Source organism: Ambystoma mexicanum, chromosome 10, assembly GCF_040938575.1.
Source record: "Ambystoma mexicanum isolate Mex_15411 chromosome 10, UKY_AmexF1_1, whole genome shotgun sequence".
NCBI classification, from domain to species: domain Eukaryota; kingdom Metazoa; phylum Chordata; class Amphibia; order Caudata; family Ambystomatidae; genus Ambystoma; species Ambystoma mexicanum.
The window spans coordinates 1,474,267,828-1,474,290,834 of NC_090932.1; the positions used below are offsets into that span (position 1 = coordinate 1,474,267,828).

The following is a 23,007-nucleotide window of genomic DNA, read 5'->3' on the forward strand; positions in this document are numbered from 1 at the left end:
TTGCCAAATCAATCAATAAAAAAATCTCGGCGGCAGGGGAAAAAAAGGTTTTGAAAGTATTTCACAATGGTCCCAGTCTTTCAGCAACCATCTTTGGTGGAGCTCCAAAACATGTGATGGGTCTATGGAAATTCTACTGGAAAAATGGTGGTCACTAATGCACCACTGTTCCACCGTTCACCACTGGACCGAAAACCAACATTTCCACCAATATGAACATGGCCCTTTGTCCCCAGGCAGGCACGGAAGAAGAAGTGGTTGATTCCATCTTCACCTCCACACACAGCCCTTGAGAAGATTGTGTTTGATAAAACTCTATCAAGAGATCTGAAGGGACTCACAGAATTCTGTCACACAGGAGGTTTGGAGGCGTTCCACAATATGTGCCTAAAGTACAAGAGATTGCCTTTCGGCATTCAAGGGATGAAATCTAGGATTTTACTAGCAGTATTAGCGCATAACGAGAATATAGGCCGGGAACAATCTAGGACTGCAGGAAACTTGGGGATGCTTCGCTACACTATGGCCTTTACGAAAAGAAGCAAACCAGTATATGACAAAATGGAATTAGATTTTGTGAAAGATCTTATTGTTAATGTCGTAGACATGCATACTCGTGGAATTGCGCACAAATCTGTTCAGAGCACAGATACATTGCCACAAAATATTGCCAACGTGCCATGTCCACCCAAAGTAGAGCTCGTTCAATCATTCAAATCCCGGTACAAATGACTACCATCTGTTTTTATTTTTGCCAAAAATGTTTTCATATACTGTACAAATAAAGTATGCAATTTGTCTTTTGAAATCTATCCTCTTAGTCCTTTTCTTAAAAAAATAGTACAATTATTATGATTGCTGTCACATTTCACAGTTTAGTCAAGCTACTCTGGGACCTTCATTTTTCGTCTAAATGACCAATGGATAACGGTGTGTAAGAATCTTTGGGCTTTGGCAGTTGCCTTTCCATAAAGTTCCCCAAACAGCTGAATATCTGCGCATCACACATGGGAGGCTACAAAACATTCTAGGCACGCAAGAAAAACATGCCATGGGGTAGGAGGCCATGAGATAAGCAGAGATGGGCCTATTACCAGACACATTTCGACTTTTGTGTTACATCGACTATAATTTGAGAATAGGGGCCATTCTGTCATTGGCAAGTTTCCCCTATACACCAGAGCAGTGCAATGAACAACCAGTGACAGCCCCCAATTTTTTCATCCTGTGCCCGGGCTTCAAAAATCATGTTCTCATGGATGCATTGACATTGGATGTTGCAAAGTAAGAAAGTATGTTCATTGTGAGTGAAGGTCAACCGCTTTGAATTTTTGCTTCAGAGCTGGGAGACCCACGCATCCCATGCACAGTATAAGGTTCTATTGTTTTTTGACCTTGAGAGGCAGGGACCATTCCGAAAGGGATTGAATTGAAGGGGGACAACGTATGATATGATAAGGTTGCCCGTTCCGAAACTGGACCTAGTTGCATATAAATTCAGTTTATGAAATTTCGTTGACACGAACGGAGGAGTCTGCATTACGGTCTGCATTACGCCAAGAGAATGGAAATGCCGAATATAATGTAAGTTTCTCTTTAGACGATTTTATACCAGAACTAGTCGAAATACGAATAGCTGACCGTTATTGCTGGGTCACATTGTACTTGTTCTTTCTGTGTGGCATATTTCAATGAACTGATAGTACAACCTTTGTGTGCTGTGCTATCTACCGGGCACATGGGCAGGCCAGCTTCGAGATGCTTGTAGACCACCACTCGTTTCTCCCTGGTTCTGCGCTAATGAATCATTACATTGTTTGTGCACCTCGATTTGTTGCCCCAGTTTACACATTGCGTTTAGAGCTCAACATACTCCATTGCACTATCCTCGGAAGCAAATAGCGGAGTACTTTGATATTCCACGTTGTATTCTCTCGGTTCACATTGTGTCACCTCTGTGCTAATAAAGAAAATGATTAATTGTAATAAAGATCGGCTACTGAGACACATGTCTATTTTTATTTTTTTGCAAACCGGTACAACGTGCCATTCTGCGATTGTCATCTATTCCAGACCCCGACCGATGGATTCTTCAACCGCCAGCTGCAGCTACATGTCAATCACTGGATCTACTTAACTGTCTTTTGGGACGACAGACAAGGTCCAATATGCCAGCACGCGGTACCAGCGATAAGGAGCAACATAACAACCTTTACGGGGGTCTAGTGCCAAGTTCATGCACCAGCTTTGCAATTCACCGTGCGATCGAAGTGCTTCATTTAGACAAAACAAACACCCTGTGTACCAAAAAGGAACAGCGCGTGACTCAACTATAAACATTTGCGGATTTGCGGATCGAGAGCAAAGAAAAAAATTCCCATTTTTATAGATTGTCAGACGCCGAATGTTATCGAAACATTTCATGTGCAATACATGTACTTTACCAATTGTACAGTCTTGCTGTTTCCTTTCAAAGTACAGTTTGATATTCCTAATTGTGACGCGCTGTGCTGTGAGACGATGTGTGTTGTTTTCCGGGTTCCGTGTCTAGTCGCGTAGGTGACGACTGTGCGCTTTTGGCTACGCTGCCCAGTAACGTCACGGAGAGAGGCAGAGAATATAAATGATTTGGTGATGTCAGGTTTAGGGGCGTGGAATATGATTTAGTGCTGCAAACGCAGGTCACCCAGGGCGATGCGGCAAGTGATAAGATTATCACAAGATGGCCGCGCCCTGCTGACTGATTTTGTTTGTGTTCAAGAGACGAAAACTCAGGTAAGTTGCATAGGAAATGTTTGTACGATCGATCGATTTATGATTAAAAACACATGGCTGAACCATAGGGACAATAATATTTTCTGCCTGATCCATTCCTTTAAGCTTAGTTTTTTATTGGCCAATATAAGCACATACCTTTTTGAGAACAGTCATTTGTGGTATCTTCAGCCGCAACAAACAGGAGAGTTAATGGCACTAGCAGTTTTTGGAAAAGGCCCGGCTGCCAGCGTGATATGATGTGGCATGTCGGGGTCACTGTGACCATCATATCAAGTTTGCAATGTGCTTTTACTTGAACATCTGTTTATAATTATTATACTATACAACTTAATAACACTGTTTGCATATATTAGTTTGTTGGTAGAGGTTCACTGCATAACTTAATTGCTTCTTGGAGCTTTTTGCAGATTTCAGGGTGCTTCCTGTTGACTGCTTTGTTAGAAAAAGTGGGTCTTGAGATTTGCCCTGAATGTCCTAGTGCGGAAGAGTCTAATTTCTTTTGAGAGTTCCTTCAAGACGGGTCACATGAATCGTCTGCACTATCAGCTCTTGCGTGCCATTTTTACTTTTGGCTGTTAGCCATGTAGCGTCGTACAAACTCACCAGGTCATGTGATGTGACTGCACGTGTCGCAGCAATAAAACAGTTCAGACACCTAACTGTGTGGACATGTCTTCTTCACAGCGCTCGTAATTCCGAGTGCACCACAGGTTGTTAGGACCTGACAATGGCAACAAGGCAGTGAACCGGCACTGCCTCTACGCTGTACTCCACACTGACGGAGCATAGAGGTATAAGCTTCCCGACTGAGCCGGGCTTCACCCGCCCACATCACAGTGATCGAACAAAGCTCGGGAGGGGCAGAGCCTCTGCCAGGAAACCGGACAGCTCGCCTGATAGGAGGGGAAAGTACCACTAATCCTGCTCCTGGCCCGCTCATCTGCCGCCTGACTCACGTGTGAATTAGAGGTAGGAACCCTAGTTAGTGCAGCGTTATCATGATCCCTGTGAACATAAGGAAGCTACAGGGCATTGCTTTAGGTCCACTGCAGCCCCAAACACATGCAATCCCAAGGCCAAAGCTGTAGACAGCCTCACGGGGAAAAGCATCACAAGGCCCACTGAGATACTGCACCCCACCTACTATCAACAACCTGAGCAAGACCAGAACCCGCTGCACCAGCCCCTCAAGAAAAAGACGCATTTCCACTGCTGTCACTACTTCCTTTCGACACAACGGACACCACCAGCCTAGGCCCAATATGGGTTAGATGGATGAAAGAGTTCAACGCGTACCTCAACGCCCTTGGCCCACAAGAAGACAAACGCGTTATCGGCCTTCTCACCCTCACAGCAGGCCCAGAACTTGCGGGAAATCATTTATAACTACCTGAAGAAGTCGAATATACTTCCCTGGACCTCAAACGCATTCTCGTTGAACACTTTGTGATACACAAAAGTGTGGACTACATGATACACGTGTTCCGGACCACGATGCACCTCCCAGGCGAGAGCATGGACAAAGTCATGACGCGCCTCAGATCCAAAGTGAAGCCTTGCGAATTTCATCTTTACACCAATGAGGAATCCATAAAATCACAAATCATCACAGGATGCGAGTCGATGACTCTAAAGAAGAAACTATCACAAACGCCACATATCCTAGCTGAAATCGTCATCCTGGCGAGAACATCTGCACTTGATCTCCAGACCCCTACCTTGAACAAAAACCACATTTTGCTGGCAACCACAGTCCAAGAGGAAGTTGTGAACGAGCTAATGACCCAACCAGCCCTGATGCTGGACACCAAGATAGAAAAACGAGTGCTTCTGGTGTGGCTATGACCTCCCACACAACGGTTCATGCCCAGCCATTGGCCAAATATGTTCTGCCTGCAGAAGAGAAGACCACTTATGCCCAACCCCAAAGCCTCCAGGTCAAGGCGAGCAGAACAAAGGGCCCACTGACATAAATCACCCCCTCGACCATCCCGTGTGGAGAGACCTTGATACACAGAAGGGAGACACAACAAAGAGAGACGATACACCAGGACAAAGCGGTCCGCCTCCCCTGACACTTGTCGGAAAGGGAGGCGACAGATCCACCACCTGTGCACAAACACACCATCAACAAGTGAATCGTAATGTCAGTTGATCACCAAACGAAGGAAGAGAGGGTATCTATACGCCGTTGGAAACCCGGCAGCCTCAGAGTACAGCCCCACGTTGCCCATAACCATACAAGGGAAAGAATTCAAGTTCCTTGTCGACTCGGGTGCAACGGTCAACGCAATGCCAGAATGCGAATACTGCAAACTCGCACAAGACCCAAGATGATAATTTTGAATGTGAAGCTCCCCAACAAAAGACATTTGGCAAAATCAGGAAAGACCTTGCCACGGCCGTCTGCAGGTCATACTTTGACCCCAACGTACACGCTGAGGTGGCGGTAGATGCGGGCACCGTAGGGCTAGGCGCCATCTTGGCCCAACATTCAAGAAATGGCCATGCAAAGAGGAAAATAGTATTGTACACCAGTAAAAGCCTGACTGAGGCGGAACAGCGATACTCACAGGCCTAAATGGAAGCACTAGCGGGAGTCTGGGCCTGTGAATACTTCCACCTATTCCTATATGGAAAACCGTTCACCATCATCACGGATCACCAAGCCCTTGTCACCATTTATGGGAAACTAACTGCCAAAATGCCCCCTGCCCCCCGGATCGCACGATGGGGACTCCGTCTACAAGAATTACTGCTTAGCCATCATACACAAGCCTGGCAAGGAGGAAAACCCGGCAGACTTCCTGTCCCGCCACCTGATGCCTGCGCCCCAAGTATTTAAAAAAACAACTGAGCTGAGGGGTAGATCAATTACATCATCCATCATGCCATACCGCAACCCATCCCCATTAACGCTAGCACGTTCCAAAGAAGAACTATCTCTATCACCCTCATCCCCGATACTCAAAGGAGATTGCATAGTACTGCTGCCTTCCCAGCACCAGAGGGCAATAGACATTGCACCTGAAAGCCATAGGGGCATAGTGTCAACCAAACGCATGCTTCGGAGGAAAGTATGGTTCCCGGGCATGGACAAAGGTATCAAACACTCTTAAAGCATGCCCACATATGCCGCAGCCTACAGCCACCATTATTCCCAGAACCCCTACACGTGACACTACTCCCGGAGGGTGTATGGGATGAGGTTGCAATCGATTTTCTTTGGTCCATTAAGGTCAGGAGAATACATACTCGTGGCGCTTGATGAACATTCTATATATCCTGAGATCAAGATACTCCCATCCACAGCCACCACAAACATGATCCCTGCACATGACCGAATGTTCTCTGCCTACGGCGCCCCAAAAGTGGTAAAGTCTGACAATGCCCCCCCCCTCCCCCCTTCACCAGCAATGACTTCCAGAACTTCCCCAAGGACATGGGTTTTCAACACAGGAAAATGACCCCACTGAGCCCCCACGAAAACTGATCAGTTGAACGATTTATGGCCAATGGCAAGAGAGCCATCAGGATAGCCAACATCCCCCATATGCCTATAGAACAGTCCCCCAGCAAAACTAATGTTCGGCCACCCCATATGCGCTAGAGTTTACTACGAGGCACGGACCACAGGCGTGGACCCACAGGAACGAGAGACACGGCAAGAGATGTCAGGGCAAGAGACGAGATGAAAGAATATACAGACCAAAGACGCCAAACACAAGAGGCCAATTTGTTAGTAGGATACCATGTTCTTGTGCGACACACAAGCCCACAAAGACACACCACCGTTTGACCCTCAGCCTCTGACTGTCATCAGCATGAACGGATCCGTAATCGCAGTGGAGAGACATGATTCCAGGAATAGTTTGTTCTTCAAATAAACACTCAAACAGGCTGCGGATGGAGCAATGATGAAACCCGCACCAGAGAGGAATTTGGATATACTGGGTTCAAAGAGGATCCAGAGGAAGAGGAACAGATTGACATTGGGAAAGGTGAGACCGGCAAACTGACCTATCCTCCAAATGACTGCAGACCCTGGCGCACCATTCGACGACCCATGCGATGGATTGAAGAGATGGGGTAGGACAACGTTATTTTGGTGGGATATGTAGCGTTGTACATGCTCACCAGGTCATGTGACCAAAATTTGATGTGACCGCGCGCAGCGCACAATAAAACAGTTCAGGCACCCAACTGTGTGAATGCGTCTTCTTCACAGCGTGTGTAGTTCTGCGCGTGCCACAGGTCGTTAGGACCTGACAAGGTGGTGCTCCAAGAGCAGCAGCCTATAAGCTGAAACTCTTGTCCGGGAAGTGAAGAGGAGAGAAATGTAGCTTCATGCCAGTTCCAGGCATAACAAAAAGTCTTAACGAAGTGTGCCTTCAGTCCCTTCATTTATGCATTATAAATAACTGATCATAAGCAATACGTGCTTCATGGAATTTTCCAGGAACTGCTATAACATTTTTGGAACACCCCCAGGGTATGGAGCTAAACAACATTCACAGAAGAGACGCACAATGAAGCACTGAACTTTCAAAACATGGGCTCCCTAGAGAGGCAGATGTGCGCAATGCCTGTCTAACCGTGGATGGCATGGCTACAACCGAGAATTCAACAGCACTTGAAATTAAAACAATGCATTTGAAATTAAGAAAAATGCCCACCCCATCTCCATGAACTATCATCGTATCTGAAACATCTGTGATACTCGCAATAAGGAACAAAATGTAAAGGCCAGTGCTTTGGCCCTGTTCACTCTGCGGGAGACTAATCGAACTCTATTATGCTAGACCGGAGTATGTATAGGCTGGAAAAATCACATTGAAATTCCAGGCGACAGTCTATTTTATTGACCTATTCCCCAACAGATGAGATGTCAATCTTTTTCTGCAATTCGATCAGTTCTTGCATTCGTCAGGGCAAGGGCCGAATTAGCCATCGCCCCGGTGGTTACCCAGCTGCTTCCTGTGAGTGCATTGCCTCTTGCCTCTGACAAGAAAAACTATATGAGTTGAACCACCCGTCGAAGTCCCATTCGTGTCGCAGTTCTCTTGGCCTCCTGATTTCTTCTTGGTCTACACTGGATGGCATTGGCTGTGAGATGATCATAGAGTCCGCATTCCTTGGCGTTCTAAACACTCAAAGTACTTAAGCGGTGCGGCAACGTCCACATGGAAAAAGCTGCTCTTTGGCGTGTGGCTCTTTTGTGAATGCTGGTTAGCAACCTACCCTGGTTGTGTTACACATTTCAGTTTGGGCAGATACCTCTATGAACCGGAAAGGCGCCATTCTTGTGGCCGTGAATTCGTTTTTTTTATGTACCATTTTTAAATCAGGGACTCCCAAGTCCCAGAATTCCAGGGATAAAATGGGCCCGGGTGACTTCCTCACACATGGCATAGATAAACCTGCGAGCTCTCTACAGGTCCTTATGCTCAAGATGCTTAGCCTTCACTAAATGTGTTCTGTAAAGTGCCCCAGTGCACGCTGGGAGCTATTTCCTTGCCTTAACTCAAGAGTTTATTTAAAGTTGAAGAAAGTCTCTCTGTTTTGCGAGATTTCCTGCATTAACATGAGCGTCCATCTCACTATGCTTGGCATAAGGGTGGAGCTGTATCATCCATCAGTTGTACACTCCAATTGCCAGTCCCAGTCCTGTGTGAACGTGATCATAGGATGTATTAAAGCCACTGAATGAGCTGGCCTCTAGATTTCTTCTGAACCCCCACCCCTACATTTCCTTCACTTTCAGCTTGTTGGGTTGCATGCATTCCTCTCCCCTTTAATGCTAAGGAACTTTGAGTATCTACTCTTCCTTTTTAGTCGCCTACATTTTCAGTTCCTTACCACCCTCCAGTTCCCCAACACACTTCCAGTGTACACTACACTGCCACTTCTTGGTGATCCATGGCCCATGTATCGAAAGCCAAGCTGGAAAGCGATGGATCGCCTGATTTATTTTTTATTTGATTTTATGTGCATTTTTAAAGTGCTCACACAGCCCGGGGGCATCGAGGCGCTGTTACAGGAATATGTCTCTTAGTTGCGTATTCATAACGCGCTTAATACCCGGAGCGTGGACCTAGGGATCGAACCTGTGTTGCTTCGTGTCGTCTTGTTTCCAAGGTGAGCATGTTGCCGCTGAGCTATCCTCCCGGGACTAATGATGGGAAGGGAATGCAAGTACAGTGCGGGATAAGGGACAGGAAACCATTGGTGGAAAAGGAGTGGACTCCATTCAAAGGGAGGGGCGGGAGGGGGCAAGGATAGTCTGTGTTCGGCGACGTGCTCTTTAAAGACCAGTCTTCAGTTCCTTGCGTGGGGGCAGAGGAGGCTGCCTGCTGTTCTTTGAAGGGTTATTTCATAGTTTGGATGAAAAGCAGCCGTAGTTCCTTTTCCTAGTTTTCACTTTCCTGCAGGTTTTAGATTAAATACTGGTGATGCCGAGGCTCCTGGAGGGGGTGAAACCAGAGACATTTTTATGGGAGGGCAAAAGGGGCACTTGCCCAGGGCGCCCACCTTAGAGGGGGGCCCCACAAGGCTGCCTGATCTAAAGAAGTAAGATTCCATTGTTCACCAGACTTAAATAGCACACATCGGGATATGTTATGGCATGCTGCTCAGGCTCTAAACCTATTGCTGTTCTGTTTTGACAAGTGCATTCTGCCTTAATCAATTCATTATGAAATGCTTTCTGTGTTCACTGTGGTATACATAGTATGTGTGTTCCTTATGGCAAAACTCCTGTAGCATTCTTTCCTTCCTGCAGTAATTATGTTGATCATGTGCAATAGCCAAAGTTGAAATGCATATTGATATATTGAGTGCCACATTGGCTCAGAAGTTAAAGCACCCACTGCAGATATGTGTTCATATGCAAGATTAGAATGGAACATTCCAGCAACGCTGGCTGAGCCTTTACTGTTTGAGGTTTATAAACCTACCTGCATATGTACTTGGTTTTGCAACACAGCATGTGCTATTATCATCAATGTACCTGCACCAGGTAGGGGTTGCTATAAAAACTAACATGTCATCTGTATGATGAAGGTCTAGAAATTGGTTTGTTCAGTTGGGGTGTTGTAAAACCTAGGCAATCCCCTCCAATGATGAGCATAAACATTTAGACCAAGTGGTGAATAAGTATCCAAATTCAAGACTGTGGAACCAAAGCGTTCATGCTTGTATCCTGGCTTTGCCAGCAGACGATACAGTGATCCTGGTCAAATCATGTAATATCTCTTACATTACTGTGCTGTCTTTTTTGATGTTGGCCTTCTCGCATGCTGGTGGCTTCGTTTAGCCCATTATCAATGGTCGAAGTTATGAAAAGAAATGGTGGAACTATGTTCCCTGCTGGCCTGCCCCCACACTCCACAAACCCCATCGCCAAACTCTGTCTCACGCCAATAATACCCCCCAAACAAATGCACCTGCTGTTTAAGGGAACATTCAGTGCACTGCAGTTCAAGCTTCAACCTCTTCCTACACTTCCATTCCAGAATGCTTTCTTTTTAAAATATTAAGTATAGGAACAGTAAATCTTAACTAAAAAAAAAAAGTAGAGGAAGAGCGCTCCCAACCGCTCCTGCTCACTTCGACCACTGGCCATTAGTTGATCTTTTTTCTTAAGTAGGCCATTTGAGTGGAAGGAGTGGTAAACAGGAGTGAGCGGACCAGATGTTGCAGGCCTCAGGCAAGCATATTTTAAGGTCTGCTCGTTTGTCACAAAAAACGGTTTGCTTTTTTAAAATAAAAGTCAAAGTTTTTTCTGCAGATTTATAAATTACAATTTCCCAAATCAGTGTTTTGGTAGTATTTAATGCTTTAAAATACAAAAGACAACCCCAGATTAAATGTTACATTGCATCAATTGGTATTCTGTACTTATAAACTTCCCTTGATGATGGAGAGAATGAAGCTAGAATCATTCCCATATTGAGGAACACCCTTCTATAATATATATATATATATATATTTTTTACAAATTGTCATGTTTGGTAATGTGATGTGTGTACTTTCCAAGTCACTTTTATACAATTAGATATATTTTAGTTCATGGTAAGAACTGGAAAAGAAAGTGTTCAAATGCAGAAATTGCAGAGTTGGCACACATCCCAGTTTCACCCCTTAACCAATGTGTGATCTTGGGCATCTCATTTAATCTTGTATTGCCTAACCTCTCAAAATTGCTAGTTCCTAAAACTTTCAAAGTTTTGAGCCATGCAGAGAGATTTCCTTTTCAGGATATGATCTTCAAAAAAGCTGCACTCATGGTTTCTCTGGCTACAGAGTTGCATACACTATAATAGTGAGCATTGAAAAATTGCAGACTACAGGCACATGTTCCTTTGATCTCTAATGACAATACTATTTGAAAACAATGTCCCACTTCTAATCTCAGTCTGTCTGGATGCAGACACCATCCTGGTAGCTTCTAATCTGCACCCACTATCCATGCTATGGTATGTGTAGCGTTCTCCTTTCTTCGAATTGCTCTGCTCTATCAATGCTTGAGCAATTTTGCATTCTGTAAGGCAGATAATGCGAGTTCTCTATTTTGGGTTACGTGTACCTTTTACACGGTCCTGCATTAATACTACAGGCTGCATACCTTCCTGGATGTTATTAATAAAAAGTCTCCTGTATCTATACTAGAACAGAAGTAACCTCTTCGTAGACTGCTAATGTTGGCCTTCAAATGCTTCTCGCTTATCATTCTGATTAGAGCAAGAATGAAGAGGATAAGGGGACTTAAAGGGAGTAAGATGCTTGTTTTGAATCACTTAATTTCTTTGGTTTGGTGGAGGGGGGGCCCCAAAGATGTCAGTGCCCAGGGCCCCAAATGTGCTTAAGATGGCACTGGGTGAAACTGCAGAGGCCTTGAGTTTCTTAGCCAAGTACGACCGCATTGGCTATCGTTGCCTTACAGAGGATGCACACTTCCATGAATACGAGTCAAAACAAGAGGGTAAGGCTCTAAGGATTAGAATGAATCTTAACCTCTGGGCATTGCTCTGGGCAGGCCAGAATGGGTGGCCTTTAGAGTTTCATAACATTCTGGGTGATATGTTTAAATGTCTGTGATAAGGTAGTCTGCAAGGGTGGACTGGGCCCTGCAAATAATTTCAAAGTGACCCCATATTATACATTTTCAGCAAGCCCAACCCCTTTTTCTATGAGAAATATTGGAAAAGTCACACAAGAGGTCCAAGGGTCAGAGGCCTACCAGGAAATCTCCAGAGTTCCCTATAGGCCAGTCCACCTCTTGTATTCAGTGGTGTGGTGGACCACCTTTCATAGAGGGTGGCTGAATGCCAGTGAGGATGCCGTTGCCACCATCTCTGAGGGAGAACCAGAGATTGGACATCGGTTCTGAAGTCTGAGTTCAGTAGACATGGCTTTATTCTGCAGAAGAATCTGAGCCAATAATGGGCTGTCTGATTTTTTTTTTTGTCGGTGTCGATCTTAAAGGAGAGTTTGCAGTCAATGGTGAATTCAAGGGACTTTGTTGAAGGCCTGAGTTCAGGTGTGATTTCTTCGGGCTCCATTTGTGAGGCACATCTGGCAGTTAATGAGCTACGTCAGGCTCCCAAGCAGGATGAACTGCCGTCTTAGTCTGGTCCGTTTACATGTAGGTACTCAAAATCCAGGCTTGACTGAAAGAGTGCCAGTGCTCCTGTTGGTGGTTGATTTCTACAGTGTTCTACGGTGTTGTTGTGATTCATCTGTTAATCTCGGTGAAGAGATGTTTCCCAAAGTTTCCAAACCGAGGTATGAATTCCATCTGGCACGTACCATTGGTGACAGCGATGTTGAGATCTGTTGGTGCTCACATCAAAAAATTGCCCCCTCTGCATGGTAGGAAGTCGGCCATTGCCAGAGTGGTTCATTGAAACCCATGCATTTGATAAGTGTGTCCACGTACCCGGTGGTCAACGGTATCGAAGGCAGTGGAGATGCCAAGCAGGACCAGCATACATTGGCCTGCTTTTTGTCCATGATGCGCAGGGTAGTAACCGAGCTGGACGCTGACTGTATTGCTATGCTTTCAAAAATGGCTGTTTCGTAGGCATTGGGGATTTGATTGGAGGGCAACTGGGTTGTCGATCTTGCTGATGAATAAAAGTTCTGGGTTGGGAGGGTAATTGGACAAGTCATGCAAGTCTGAATGTTTGTTTTTTCAGTGGGTGTAGAATCCAACCTGTCATCAATGCTTCTTGGAAGGTGCCTTGCAGAGAAGTGCTCGGTCTGTGGCAGACCGGCACAAATGCTTCTCCTATGTTTGATTTTCATGAGGGAAGGCTTGGAAGATGGTGTGCAAATCTTCTTGAGTTATAACCTTGGACATGGTCCTCTAAGGGTAGCCTCATAGATCTGGCCTCCTGTGAGAGCAACCGGGCCCTCTGCGTTCCTCCTGTGCTTAAAGTAGACCCACTGCTCTCCCTACAGCTCATCCCGTGTCTTCATTATCTTGGTGGTGGCCCTGCTGCTCTCCCATTGGCCATATTGCCCTCGCACTGTCCGTGTTTTGGCCCCATTGCCTTTTTGTCACCCTGAGTTTCTGTTTGGTGGACCAGTCTTCACAACAATCAGTCCCATGCTATCCTGATGGCCCATTACTGTTCCAGTGACCGAATCGCTCTCCTAGTTGCACCGTTACCCCCCTCAGTGGCCATCTTACTCATTCTGTGCACCCAAGCAATAACCCCATTCCACATTTTCTTCCATCTTGTTGACCACCCTTTCAATCATGTATTACAGGTCCGTTTTCACCTTACTAAGCATTACCCTCCCAGCCAGTATTTGCAACCTCCTCATCCTAGAACTACTGGCCCACGTAGCATGCGGTTTGCTAGTCAAGTATTAACTGTGGGAACATCCATTATGCACATTGCAAGCAAGATGGTTGCCTTCCAATAACTGCTCCGATGCTCTTTGAGAGCGAGAGCGAGTTCCTTGCATTAACTAAAATACTAGCAGGAAAAGAAAAAAAAAGTTGAATCATGAGTGATTGACCAGTCCGTACAGCTTGAGTAACACACATTGGCCTGTTTTAAAAACAAACCCTGCTTTTGTTTTTTTGTTCTTTAGGTTTGCAAAGTACTATAAAGATTCTGCTGGACTCGAATCGAGGACGCTGTTAAAAGCGTATGGAATCCGGTTTGATGTCCTCGTTTTTGGAACGGTGAGTTCCAGGTTCTTACATTTTGCCATTCAAACCCATAACCAGCAGGCTCCCTTGCCGAGTCTTGCGACAGGTCAATGGTTGGAAACTCACCAGCCAGAGAACGTTTTAATTAGTAAACGTGTCTGCACCGGCCAGTTTCTTACCTTCTCGACATGCCTCCAAGCATGAGAGGCTGGGGCTTTTGTGGGTAGCAGCGGTGTCCCTCGCTTCTGGAGGTTTAGAGCTGGGGGACAGGAAGAAAGAAAAAGAAAAGCAGATCCTGCAGCATCGGATTCGACCCTCGGAGGGACAGATCCGACCCTCGGAGGGACGGATCCGACCCACAGGGTTAGAAGATGAGCGGACGGTGGAAAGGTAATTAGGGGCTGGGTGGGTGTGAGGGAGTGTATGGAGATGTTTTTTTGTTTTTTTGTTTGCAGGAAGCTGGGCATGGTGAGTTTCCCCCAGAGCCCTGCCCCAGATGCCCCCCAACTACCTAAAACACTGTAAAAGTGTTTAAAATGGCATTTCTTCCGCGCACTCGGTGCTCCAGTCCCCTTCCTCCTTTGCCCCTCCCTCCCCAGCCCAATCGCGCCTCCCAACCCTCCCCTCGCACCCTGATTGGTCCACAGGCCACATATCACGAACCCTCCCAGGGCCGCCCTCTGCCCGGCAGCCCCTGTGGCTATGGGCCCCAAGGCCAAGGGCGGCTCCGAAATTGGCGGCTCCAAGATGTGTCTGCCGGTGTCAGCAGGGGAAGCCAGAGAAGCCAGCAGTCAACAGACACCAACAAAAACTGTGAGTGTGTCATGGGTGGGGAGTAGAGCAATCACTCTACTCCAGAAAACCCCTGCCACTCTATCTTACCTCCCAATAACATAGACTGCCACAATATTAGCATGTCCACACTCAGATAGAATTGTGAATGTTAGCCTGCGTCGCATCTAGATAGGACCTTGATTGTTAGCATGTCCACACTTGGATAGCATTGTGAATATTAGCATGTCCACACTCGGATAGAATTGTGAATGTTAGCCTGCGTCACATCTAGATAGGACCTTGAATGTTAGCATGTCCACACTTGGATAGCATTGTGAATATTAGCATGTCCACACCCAAATAGAATTGTGAATATTAGCAAGTCCACACTCAGATAGAATTGTGAATGTTAGCCTGCGTCACATCTAGATAGGACCTTGAATGTTAGCATGTCCACAATTGGATGGCATTGTGAATGTTGGCAAGTCCACACTTGGATGGCATTGTGAATGTTGGCATATCCACACTTGGATAGCATTGTGAATATTAGCATGTCCACACCCAAATAGAATTGTGAATATTAGCAAGTCCACACTCGGATAGAATTGTGAATGTTAGCCTGCGTCGCATCTATATAGGACCTTGAATGTTAGCATGCCCACACTTGGATAGCATTGTGAATGTTGGCATGTCCACACTTGGATAGCATTGTAAATGTTAGCCTGTGTTGCATCTAGATAGGACCTTGAATGTTAGCATGCCCACACTTGGATAGAACTGTGAATGTTGGAATGTCCACACTTGGATGGAATTGTGAATATTGGCCTGCGTTGCATCTAGATAGGACTTTGAACGGTAGCATGCCCACACCTGGGTGAAACTCGAATGTTCGCATATGCCACACTTAGAATTGTGGATATTGCGCCGCATCTGGATGGGACTGTGAAGTTGGCATGCCGACACCTAGATGGAATCCTAAACATTGAATTGTGAGGGTTAATAGGCGCCACACTTAGACAAAACTGTGAAAGTTAGCATGCGAAAAGTCAGGTAACCCACTAACCAATATAGGCTCAAACTCTGCATACTTATCTCACTCAAAAAACTCTCACAACTATCTCTCGCACAACAAGCTGCACGCACTTCACAACACTGCAACAACACATAAGCCGGAGTAACAGCACACGCGGACTGACACCGATCCAATACCTGCACCAAAGCTCAGCATCTGGTGTATACCGAGTTGAAGCTGCCAACAGAACACCACACCTCTCACTATCCTACTCCCTCTTCACCTTACTAACCCATCCCACCTTATCATTTACAGATCCGCCAGAGCGCCTTGGGACCAATTCCGTTGGTGACGGTGCGCGGTACAAATACCTTTAACATTTGTGCAGATTTGACCATGGCAAAATTGCCTTTGCAGCCGAATTTACCACAGTCAATTCAGCCACGTAATTGTGCCATGGCCAAACCGTATACGACTGGCCAGAAAGTGATCACTGCCTCTCCAAAGCCCACAATCTCGGCAGAACATCTGTGTTGGCATTTTGTTTCATCGTTCGAAGGAGCGATTCCCAGATCTGTTCCCTTTGCCAGGGTTCAGCAACGCCTGCCTCTCCTATTGAGTTTCATATTTAGGCTCCCATTATCCCTCACCATTGTCTGTGCTGGCTGGGGCGCATGGAAGTTACAGTCCTGAACATTTGGAGGGTCAAAGGTTGCAGACCCGTGCCCTAGTCATTATTCATCTCGTGATCCCGATAAAGGAACCTGTACTTGAGATGGACATGCTTTGCAGTGGCTCATGGGAAGGCGGGAAAGGTAACGGAGATGGCCTTCCTTTATCTGGGAACCCTCCTTTCTTGTGTTATGAACAGCATTGGCTCTATGGATTCTAGGGCTTTTTTGGTTACAGTTTGTCTCCGTATGTGAGAGAGGGTATGCCAAGACGTGGGTGCCTTGCTCTCTGCACCACAGGAAACAAAGCTGCACCTCACTGAGGCCTAACAAGGCCGTAACATGTCTGTGGTTGCTTGTTTCCATGCAGAGGGGACCTGGCCTAGCAGTTTCGTGTTGGCTGCTACCATTGGTGGCAGTACCTGACTGATTTGCATACGGCTGAACACTTTTTGCAATGGCGCAGACCGGTTAAAAAACGGTGGTGTGGCAGGTTGCTCAGAGCAGTGCCAGTGGTTCAGATTTATTCAAACCCTTCCACCCATCACTTTTTTGGGCTTCATATGCCACCTTTAACTGGATCAAGGTAAAAGTCCCAAATCGCACTGAATGGCATAGCCTGGGTAGACCACAAAGATGTTTGCCATCATAGCGGACGGGCGTGACCAGTGCTACAATTAGGCCATTACAATTATTTACCTACAGTGCTACCAGCAGAAGGGGTTTGGCAAAGGGCACTTTGCTTGGGGAGGCATGATTAGTTGCACCGTCCCCGGTGAAAACATTTTACCCCCCATCCCCACCAGCCCCTTTGCATTTGTGGACTAAAAACCAATATAACTTGCTATCCTACCCCACGTCGCCTGATGATCGGTGCAGCAGTTTGCTGCATTACATAGTACGTTGGGCTAACCTGTAGCCGGGGGGATAGTGACCCGTTCAACTTGCTTCTGGTTGAATGCATGCCGTCTAGTCTTCAGACTGCAGCTCAGACACCAGGCATGTGACCAAATGTGTCTGCTACTCGGGGGCAGCAGATTGTCTGGAATTCTGGCAATTAAGGGGGGCTGCATAAAAGTATAATGAGGAATGTACACTTCTTAGGTAAGTAGGGAAGCAGAGGAGCACAGGAACCACAGTCTAATCAAGCAGAACAGACCTAAGCTATACATGCATGCCCAAAGCAAGCAAAAGAACCATCTCTTTTTAGTCTTCTATTCTACGTGAATCATAATAAAAATTGAACACGGTCCAAATGCTGCTGCTTCCACATTGGCGGTTTCCAATACCGGAATTCAAAGGCTGCTGCAAATTTACCGCATGCCCTCTATTTCCAGGAAAATGGAGGAAGTGCGGGTACCTCCTCCACGCCACTTCATACAGTTGGTGACCCCTACGTCTGCCACTGGGAGTGTTCCTGCTTCACTCATGGGGTAGATCCTCCGTCTCCCCTGCCCACCCCTGCTTGTTATAATGGACCCTCCATGCCACCTCTGGTCTCCTCTCTGCCCTACGTCCCGTCACTTGCCAGCATTTTCTTCTTCACGCCCCGCCAGCATTTAACCCTCGACAGGCATACAGTTTGCCGGCATTCAAAAGTGCAGGCTTTAGCACCCAAGAGTTGTATGCGCAGCCTCCAGGCCATGTAAACCCTATAAGGTTAAGCAGTCATAAATGAGAAGAAATTTAAGAAAATATTGACAGCAAGAAACAGAAAGGTAAGCCAATATCTTCAATCCCATTCGACTTTCCCAGCGGCCAATATAGTCTGCATATGCCGACCAATTCCCCAAACTGCGAAGGCCAATCATAAAACGAGGTTACGACCCGTAGCCAGAAACACCCAACAAAGCTAATAGGCTCTGCATCGAGTGTCCCGAGTAAGTATTCACTTTCATCAAAGCGCTACAATTCAGACTTTAGAGAGACTCTGATTTAAGATCCACCCGTATCACTATTTTGTGAGCTTGAACACTGTATTCCAGTCGGATATAATTGGGTATTTAAAAAATTACATCAATAAAAATGCATGAAACTTCTATATGGCCATGCATTTTTCCCACCCACTTCTTATTTCCATGACTGTGGTTCTCCCTACAGGCTGGGAAATTTGACATCATTCCCACCATGATTAACATCGGCTCCGGCGTGGCCCTACTTGGAGTGGTAAGTGCCAAAAGTGAAACTTGTGAAGTCTTGCATGCCAACTGAGATCTGTAAATGCACACCTTGCACTGTTCAGCAGGACTCATGATTGATGAGCGTGTGGATACCCGAGTGAGCTTTCGTTTTCTTCCAGGCCACCGTCCTGTGTGATATAATTGTCCTCTACTTCATGAAGAAACGAAACTACTACAGAGAGAAGAAATACAAATATGTGGATGATTATGAACTGGTAAGGAAGATCTTGGGTGGTCTACCGAGGGGCTTTCCTTCATTGGTAACTGTAATGAGAAGTTCTAGATATTCATTTGACCTTTTACAAACTTTATGACAAATTAATCCATGGTTGTGGATAAACGTATGACTGAACGGGAGGAACAATAATTATTCTGATCGTACATTAAGACAAGGGGTGCGGGGATGTGAAACGGTGGGGAATGGGGTGGAGGGAAAGTGAGGAAATGTACTTTGACGATTGGGTGCAGGAGCAAGAGTGATGGCTTCAATGAAGCCCTTGTATCCCAAGTGGACCAAAGTTAACGATGAAAATAAGAGCTTGGTGAGCAAGAAATGTCCGGCCTGTCGCGACAGCCACTTGCGGCTCTTGTAGCGTTACAGTGAATGTCATGCCCGTCAGTCACCACCATAGTGGTCTTACAACAGTGCTGGTCTTAGTTCTACATATTTTTGTCCAACACTAGTGTTTACAAAAAAGAATCACAAATTCTAGATAAATATTTTTTGATCCTGACCAAACAGATTGTGATTGAGGTAAAAAGGGACCTAATGCATTGTACACCGAAATTAGCCTCTTGCAAATGGAGGACGGGTTTTAGTTTCCCACGCCAGAGGAAGCCACTCGCAGGAACACTCTAAAACGCACAGTTAGGTCTTTTGTTTCGGGGCCGCAGAAAGCAAGCAATGCCAAGAGTACCAGTCAAATTACTAGCAGTCACGCCATACCAAAACTATAGGTTGTTCTTTAGTGTAGCCAAAAGTGCCACTGGGCCTCATAGCTGCAAAGACGGGGGGCAGGTGGTGTTCACAAGGAGAATTGTGTAAAAGGAGAAGACACTGTTTCATAGCAGAACATGAACTAGCCAGAATGCGCAGGTTTCTCATGGTGATCCTAAGTACAAGATCCTGTTTCTCATGGTGATCCTAAGTGCAGTTCAGTATAGACGGATCCATTAATATAAGGCACGTTGCCACTAGTTGCTTATATGGGGAAGTTCACAAGTAGGCAGATCTGCATTCTATTTCTATGGTCCTAATTGGTGTATGTTATGCCCACTCTATTATTGTAATTTGGGAGACGTTATTGTGAGCATCCTAATTCCATGGCTCTTGGCTCTTAGTAAATGTTACCGTGTCCTATGGTTCGGATTGCTGTATCATTCAATGAAATTCTAGTTCACCCGATGGCCTAAATATTGGACATGGTCCTCCGCTGAGTGATTGCCTCTGGATGTCGCAGGTTGGAATCTTTAAATGGTGGCTAAATTGATAAAGTGATGTTAACTAGTGCCACAGTCAATCGAGATGTGATGCAGGTCCTATTCTTTTTCCTAATTGGTTGTGGATGTGTGGTGTTATGTAAAACATCAAGTTAGATGGTTGATGGTGGGGCCATTTGAGAAGTAATAATTTAGCCAGAGAAGCCCTAAACACATTGCTTCATGAGTTGACAATAGTGATTTGTAATGTAGGATGTGGCATGTTTTTTTTTTTTTTTTATTATTAATGTAGATGCTGCGACACATGTATTTATTTGCTAACCAGTTACTTGAATCCTATTTAGACAGTTGAGTTCATTAACTGGTTAATTATTCAGCTCAAGCTAAACGATGCGCTCAAGTGGATAGTGAAGTTCTATCTACATTGATAATAGATGGAGTATTTTAAAGTTTGGTGTTGGATGGGACAGTAATTCTGTTAGCCAATTCCTGGCCGGATGCATTGGAGATCGGTGAAACGGTGTGCGCATGAAGCTGGGTGTTTCACTAAACTGCATTGCTTATCGATGTACGCGGATCAGATACATTTAATCCGCAAGAGATTAAATGAATCTAGGTTTCTACCATTTTCATGATTGGAGGCCTTTTGGTTTGTTGTGGTGAGCATGATCTGATTTTGCCCAATCTTCGGTGGCAGGACCTGGAGTGGAGTGTGATAGGAGAATGAGGAAGTGCATGGGCTAGTTGTTGCTTTTTGAGTCTATTTCATGTTTTCATGCTGAACCCCTTTGTTCAGGAATGGAAGATGTTGTCTAGCTTGTCTTTCATTCCTATAGTCTAGGTTGGCAATTGTTTCCAGGTTCGTTCTAGTTCCGTTGCTCATCTGGCGTGTTGCGAGTTGTTGTGTCTGGTTTTTGCCACTCGCCCTTATGCTTTGATTGAGAGTTAGTTGATGTAGTCCTTCTTTTAGCTACAACGTTAGAACAGATGAATAGTACAATCCTTGTCTTGTTTTTACAACTAGTCGAGGTTGTTTTGCTAATCCAATATCTGTGGCACACTAACATTTGTTTGTGTTTAGTGGGAACATGGTTGGGGAGGTCCAAGATGATGCCCCATTCATTATGGTTTGGAGGTGAGGGGTGAGTAGGAAGGGGCCTGGGTATAGGGGAAGCAATGTGCCCCAAGGATATGGATTTCAGGGCTATTTATGCACAGTGGCATCTGGCATCCCAACGTCAAATGCACTAACAACTGTGCCAGTGATGAACCTTTAAATCCAGGCAGAGTGGAGAGCGCTATGATTGTGAGACCTGTTGTCATTCATCTGTATCTTGTGTGTATATTGGTAAAACATGGAGAAAATTTGGCTTGGACTGAATTTGGTGGCTCCTGGTTAAGCTGTAGGAGGTGAGTAGAATCTTCCTAGTGCCTCTGTAGGGAGTGAGGGGTCTTTAATTGCATTTTGGGGAGTGAGTGGTCTCGCAGAGAACGTTGAGAATGCAGAGGCCGATTAATCAATGTATGAAGGTTTTTATAAATGTTTGTATGTTGTTCGAATTCCCTACATACATCGCTTGTGATCACGGGAGGCCACTAATGTCATTGTCTGCAGAAAAAGCCATGCTCTGCATAGAGTGTCATTTGAGAGTTGGGGAGGAGGAGGCACCCAAGGATAACGGCTACGTTCCATTGGTGCTTAGCCCATGGTGGGGTTGCAGATAATCCAGTCTTGCCAGAAGACGCACACCACAAAGCCCAGCTCGCTCAAGGCAGAAGACTCTTCCTGACAAGGTAACCGAGACTGCAACGCTCTTGGGTTCTTTATAGGGGAAATAGCTGTGTTCAAGGGATAAGGTTTGGAGCACTCCTTCTCAAATAAGAGCAACCCAAATCACTTTTAGCCATTGTAAGGTGTGATATCAGATACTTTCCAGCCCTGGAACACCCAAGAGTGGTGAGATTCCAGTAGACTGGGAAGTAACCGTTTCAGTGCCCCCTGTGCTGTTGACCTTGTTAAACTGGCTAGGTTTGATAGCAGTTGAGGCTACAGGGTTAGGGTACTTCGTTGTGGTATATGCACCAATTTTTTCTCTAGAACATAGCAACAGCACACATTTCCTCCCTCCAAGGGTGCTCAGCCCTATGCGGTGGCCTTGTAATCTGTCCTGCTCTGTGCTGCTTTTAATCAAGGCAGGCCTCACTGGATTCAAGGGGGGTGGATCACAGGCTGTGCTGCTAGCCTGTCACACTTTGATAGGTGAACGTGATCCAAGAATGTGGCTGCAGAGACCTGCCCCAAGGACCCGTCTTGTCTGCCATTTTGGGCAGTTGTACTTAGAGCGCAGCTCTGAATTTGTTTCCAAGCTTTACTCTAGCTTCTCGCTCCATGAGCGGATGGTAACCTTAATGGTCCATGGAGAGCTGACCCTAAAGTAAATTCAATTCTTGGCATCATGACACCTGCCATTTTTGTCATAAACGGAACGTTGCATCACCCTTGCTTAAGCCCTCCCGAGCTCCACGTTTCTTTTGCTCCCAGCCTGTGTTCCACCCAACTAGCTTGCATGGCAGTGAAGGAATGCCCTGTGGCGGGGGACCGTTGCAGGGACGGTTGTTATACCTATAAAGAAGGTGAGATTAAGAAGCCTTGTGGAGTCACCTTTGCAGGGAGAACCATCCATGGAATGTTTGATTTGAAGGTTCATCACTATGGGAGGTCAGGGTCCTTTCCTCCAGAGCTCCAAGGGGACGATCACTTCCTAATTACACTATGTGCGCGGTTTGGGGGGATGAATGTTGCCTTTCCTTCCCCTTTCTCTATCAACTTCTTAAATGCTAGTATTCTTCTTCATTTGCCAGTGGCTGGCAGAAGCTAGAATACTATGCTTGTGGGTTCACCTTAAAGGCGTTTGCTGAGAATGAGTGAGCGTGAGTGAGTGAGTGAGTGAGTGCATCAAATTATAGCATTTATAACCAGACTGT

General features: G+C 45.8%; 1 protein-coding gene across 3 annotated transcripts in view; it reads left to right on the plus strand.

Annotated features, from left to right (window-relative positions):
• The window catches only part of P2RX4 (purinergic receptor P2X 4), a 310,487-nt gene that overhangs the window by 250,500 nt on the left and 36,980 nt on the right, over nt 1-23,007 (plus strand). For all 3 annotated transcript variants that reach the window (XM_069619562.1, XM_069619563.1, XM_069619564.1), the window contains exons 9-11: nt 13,885-13,978; nt 18,503-18,568; nt 18,702-18,797. In XM_069619562.1, coding sequence (XP_069475663.1) covers nt 13,885-13,978; nt 18,503-18,568; nt 18,702-18,797 — 256 coding nt within the window. The remainder of the gene's footprint in view (nt 1-13,884; nt 13,979-18,502; nt 18,569-18,701; nt 18,798-23,007) is intronic.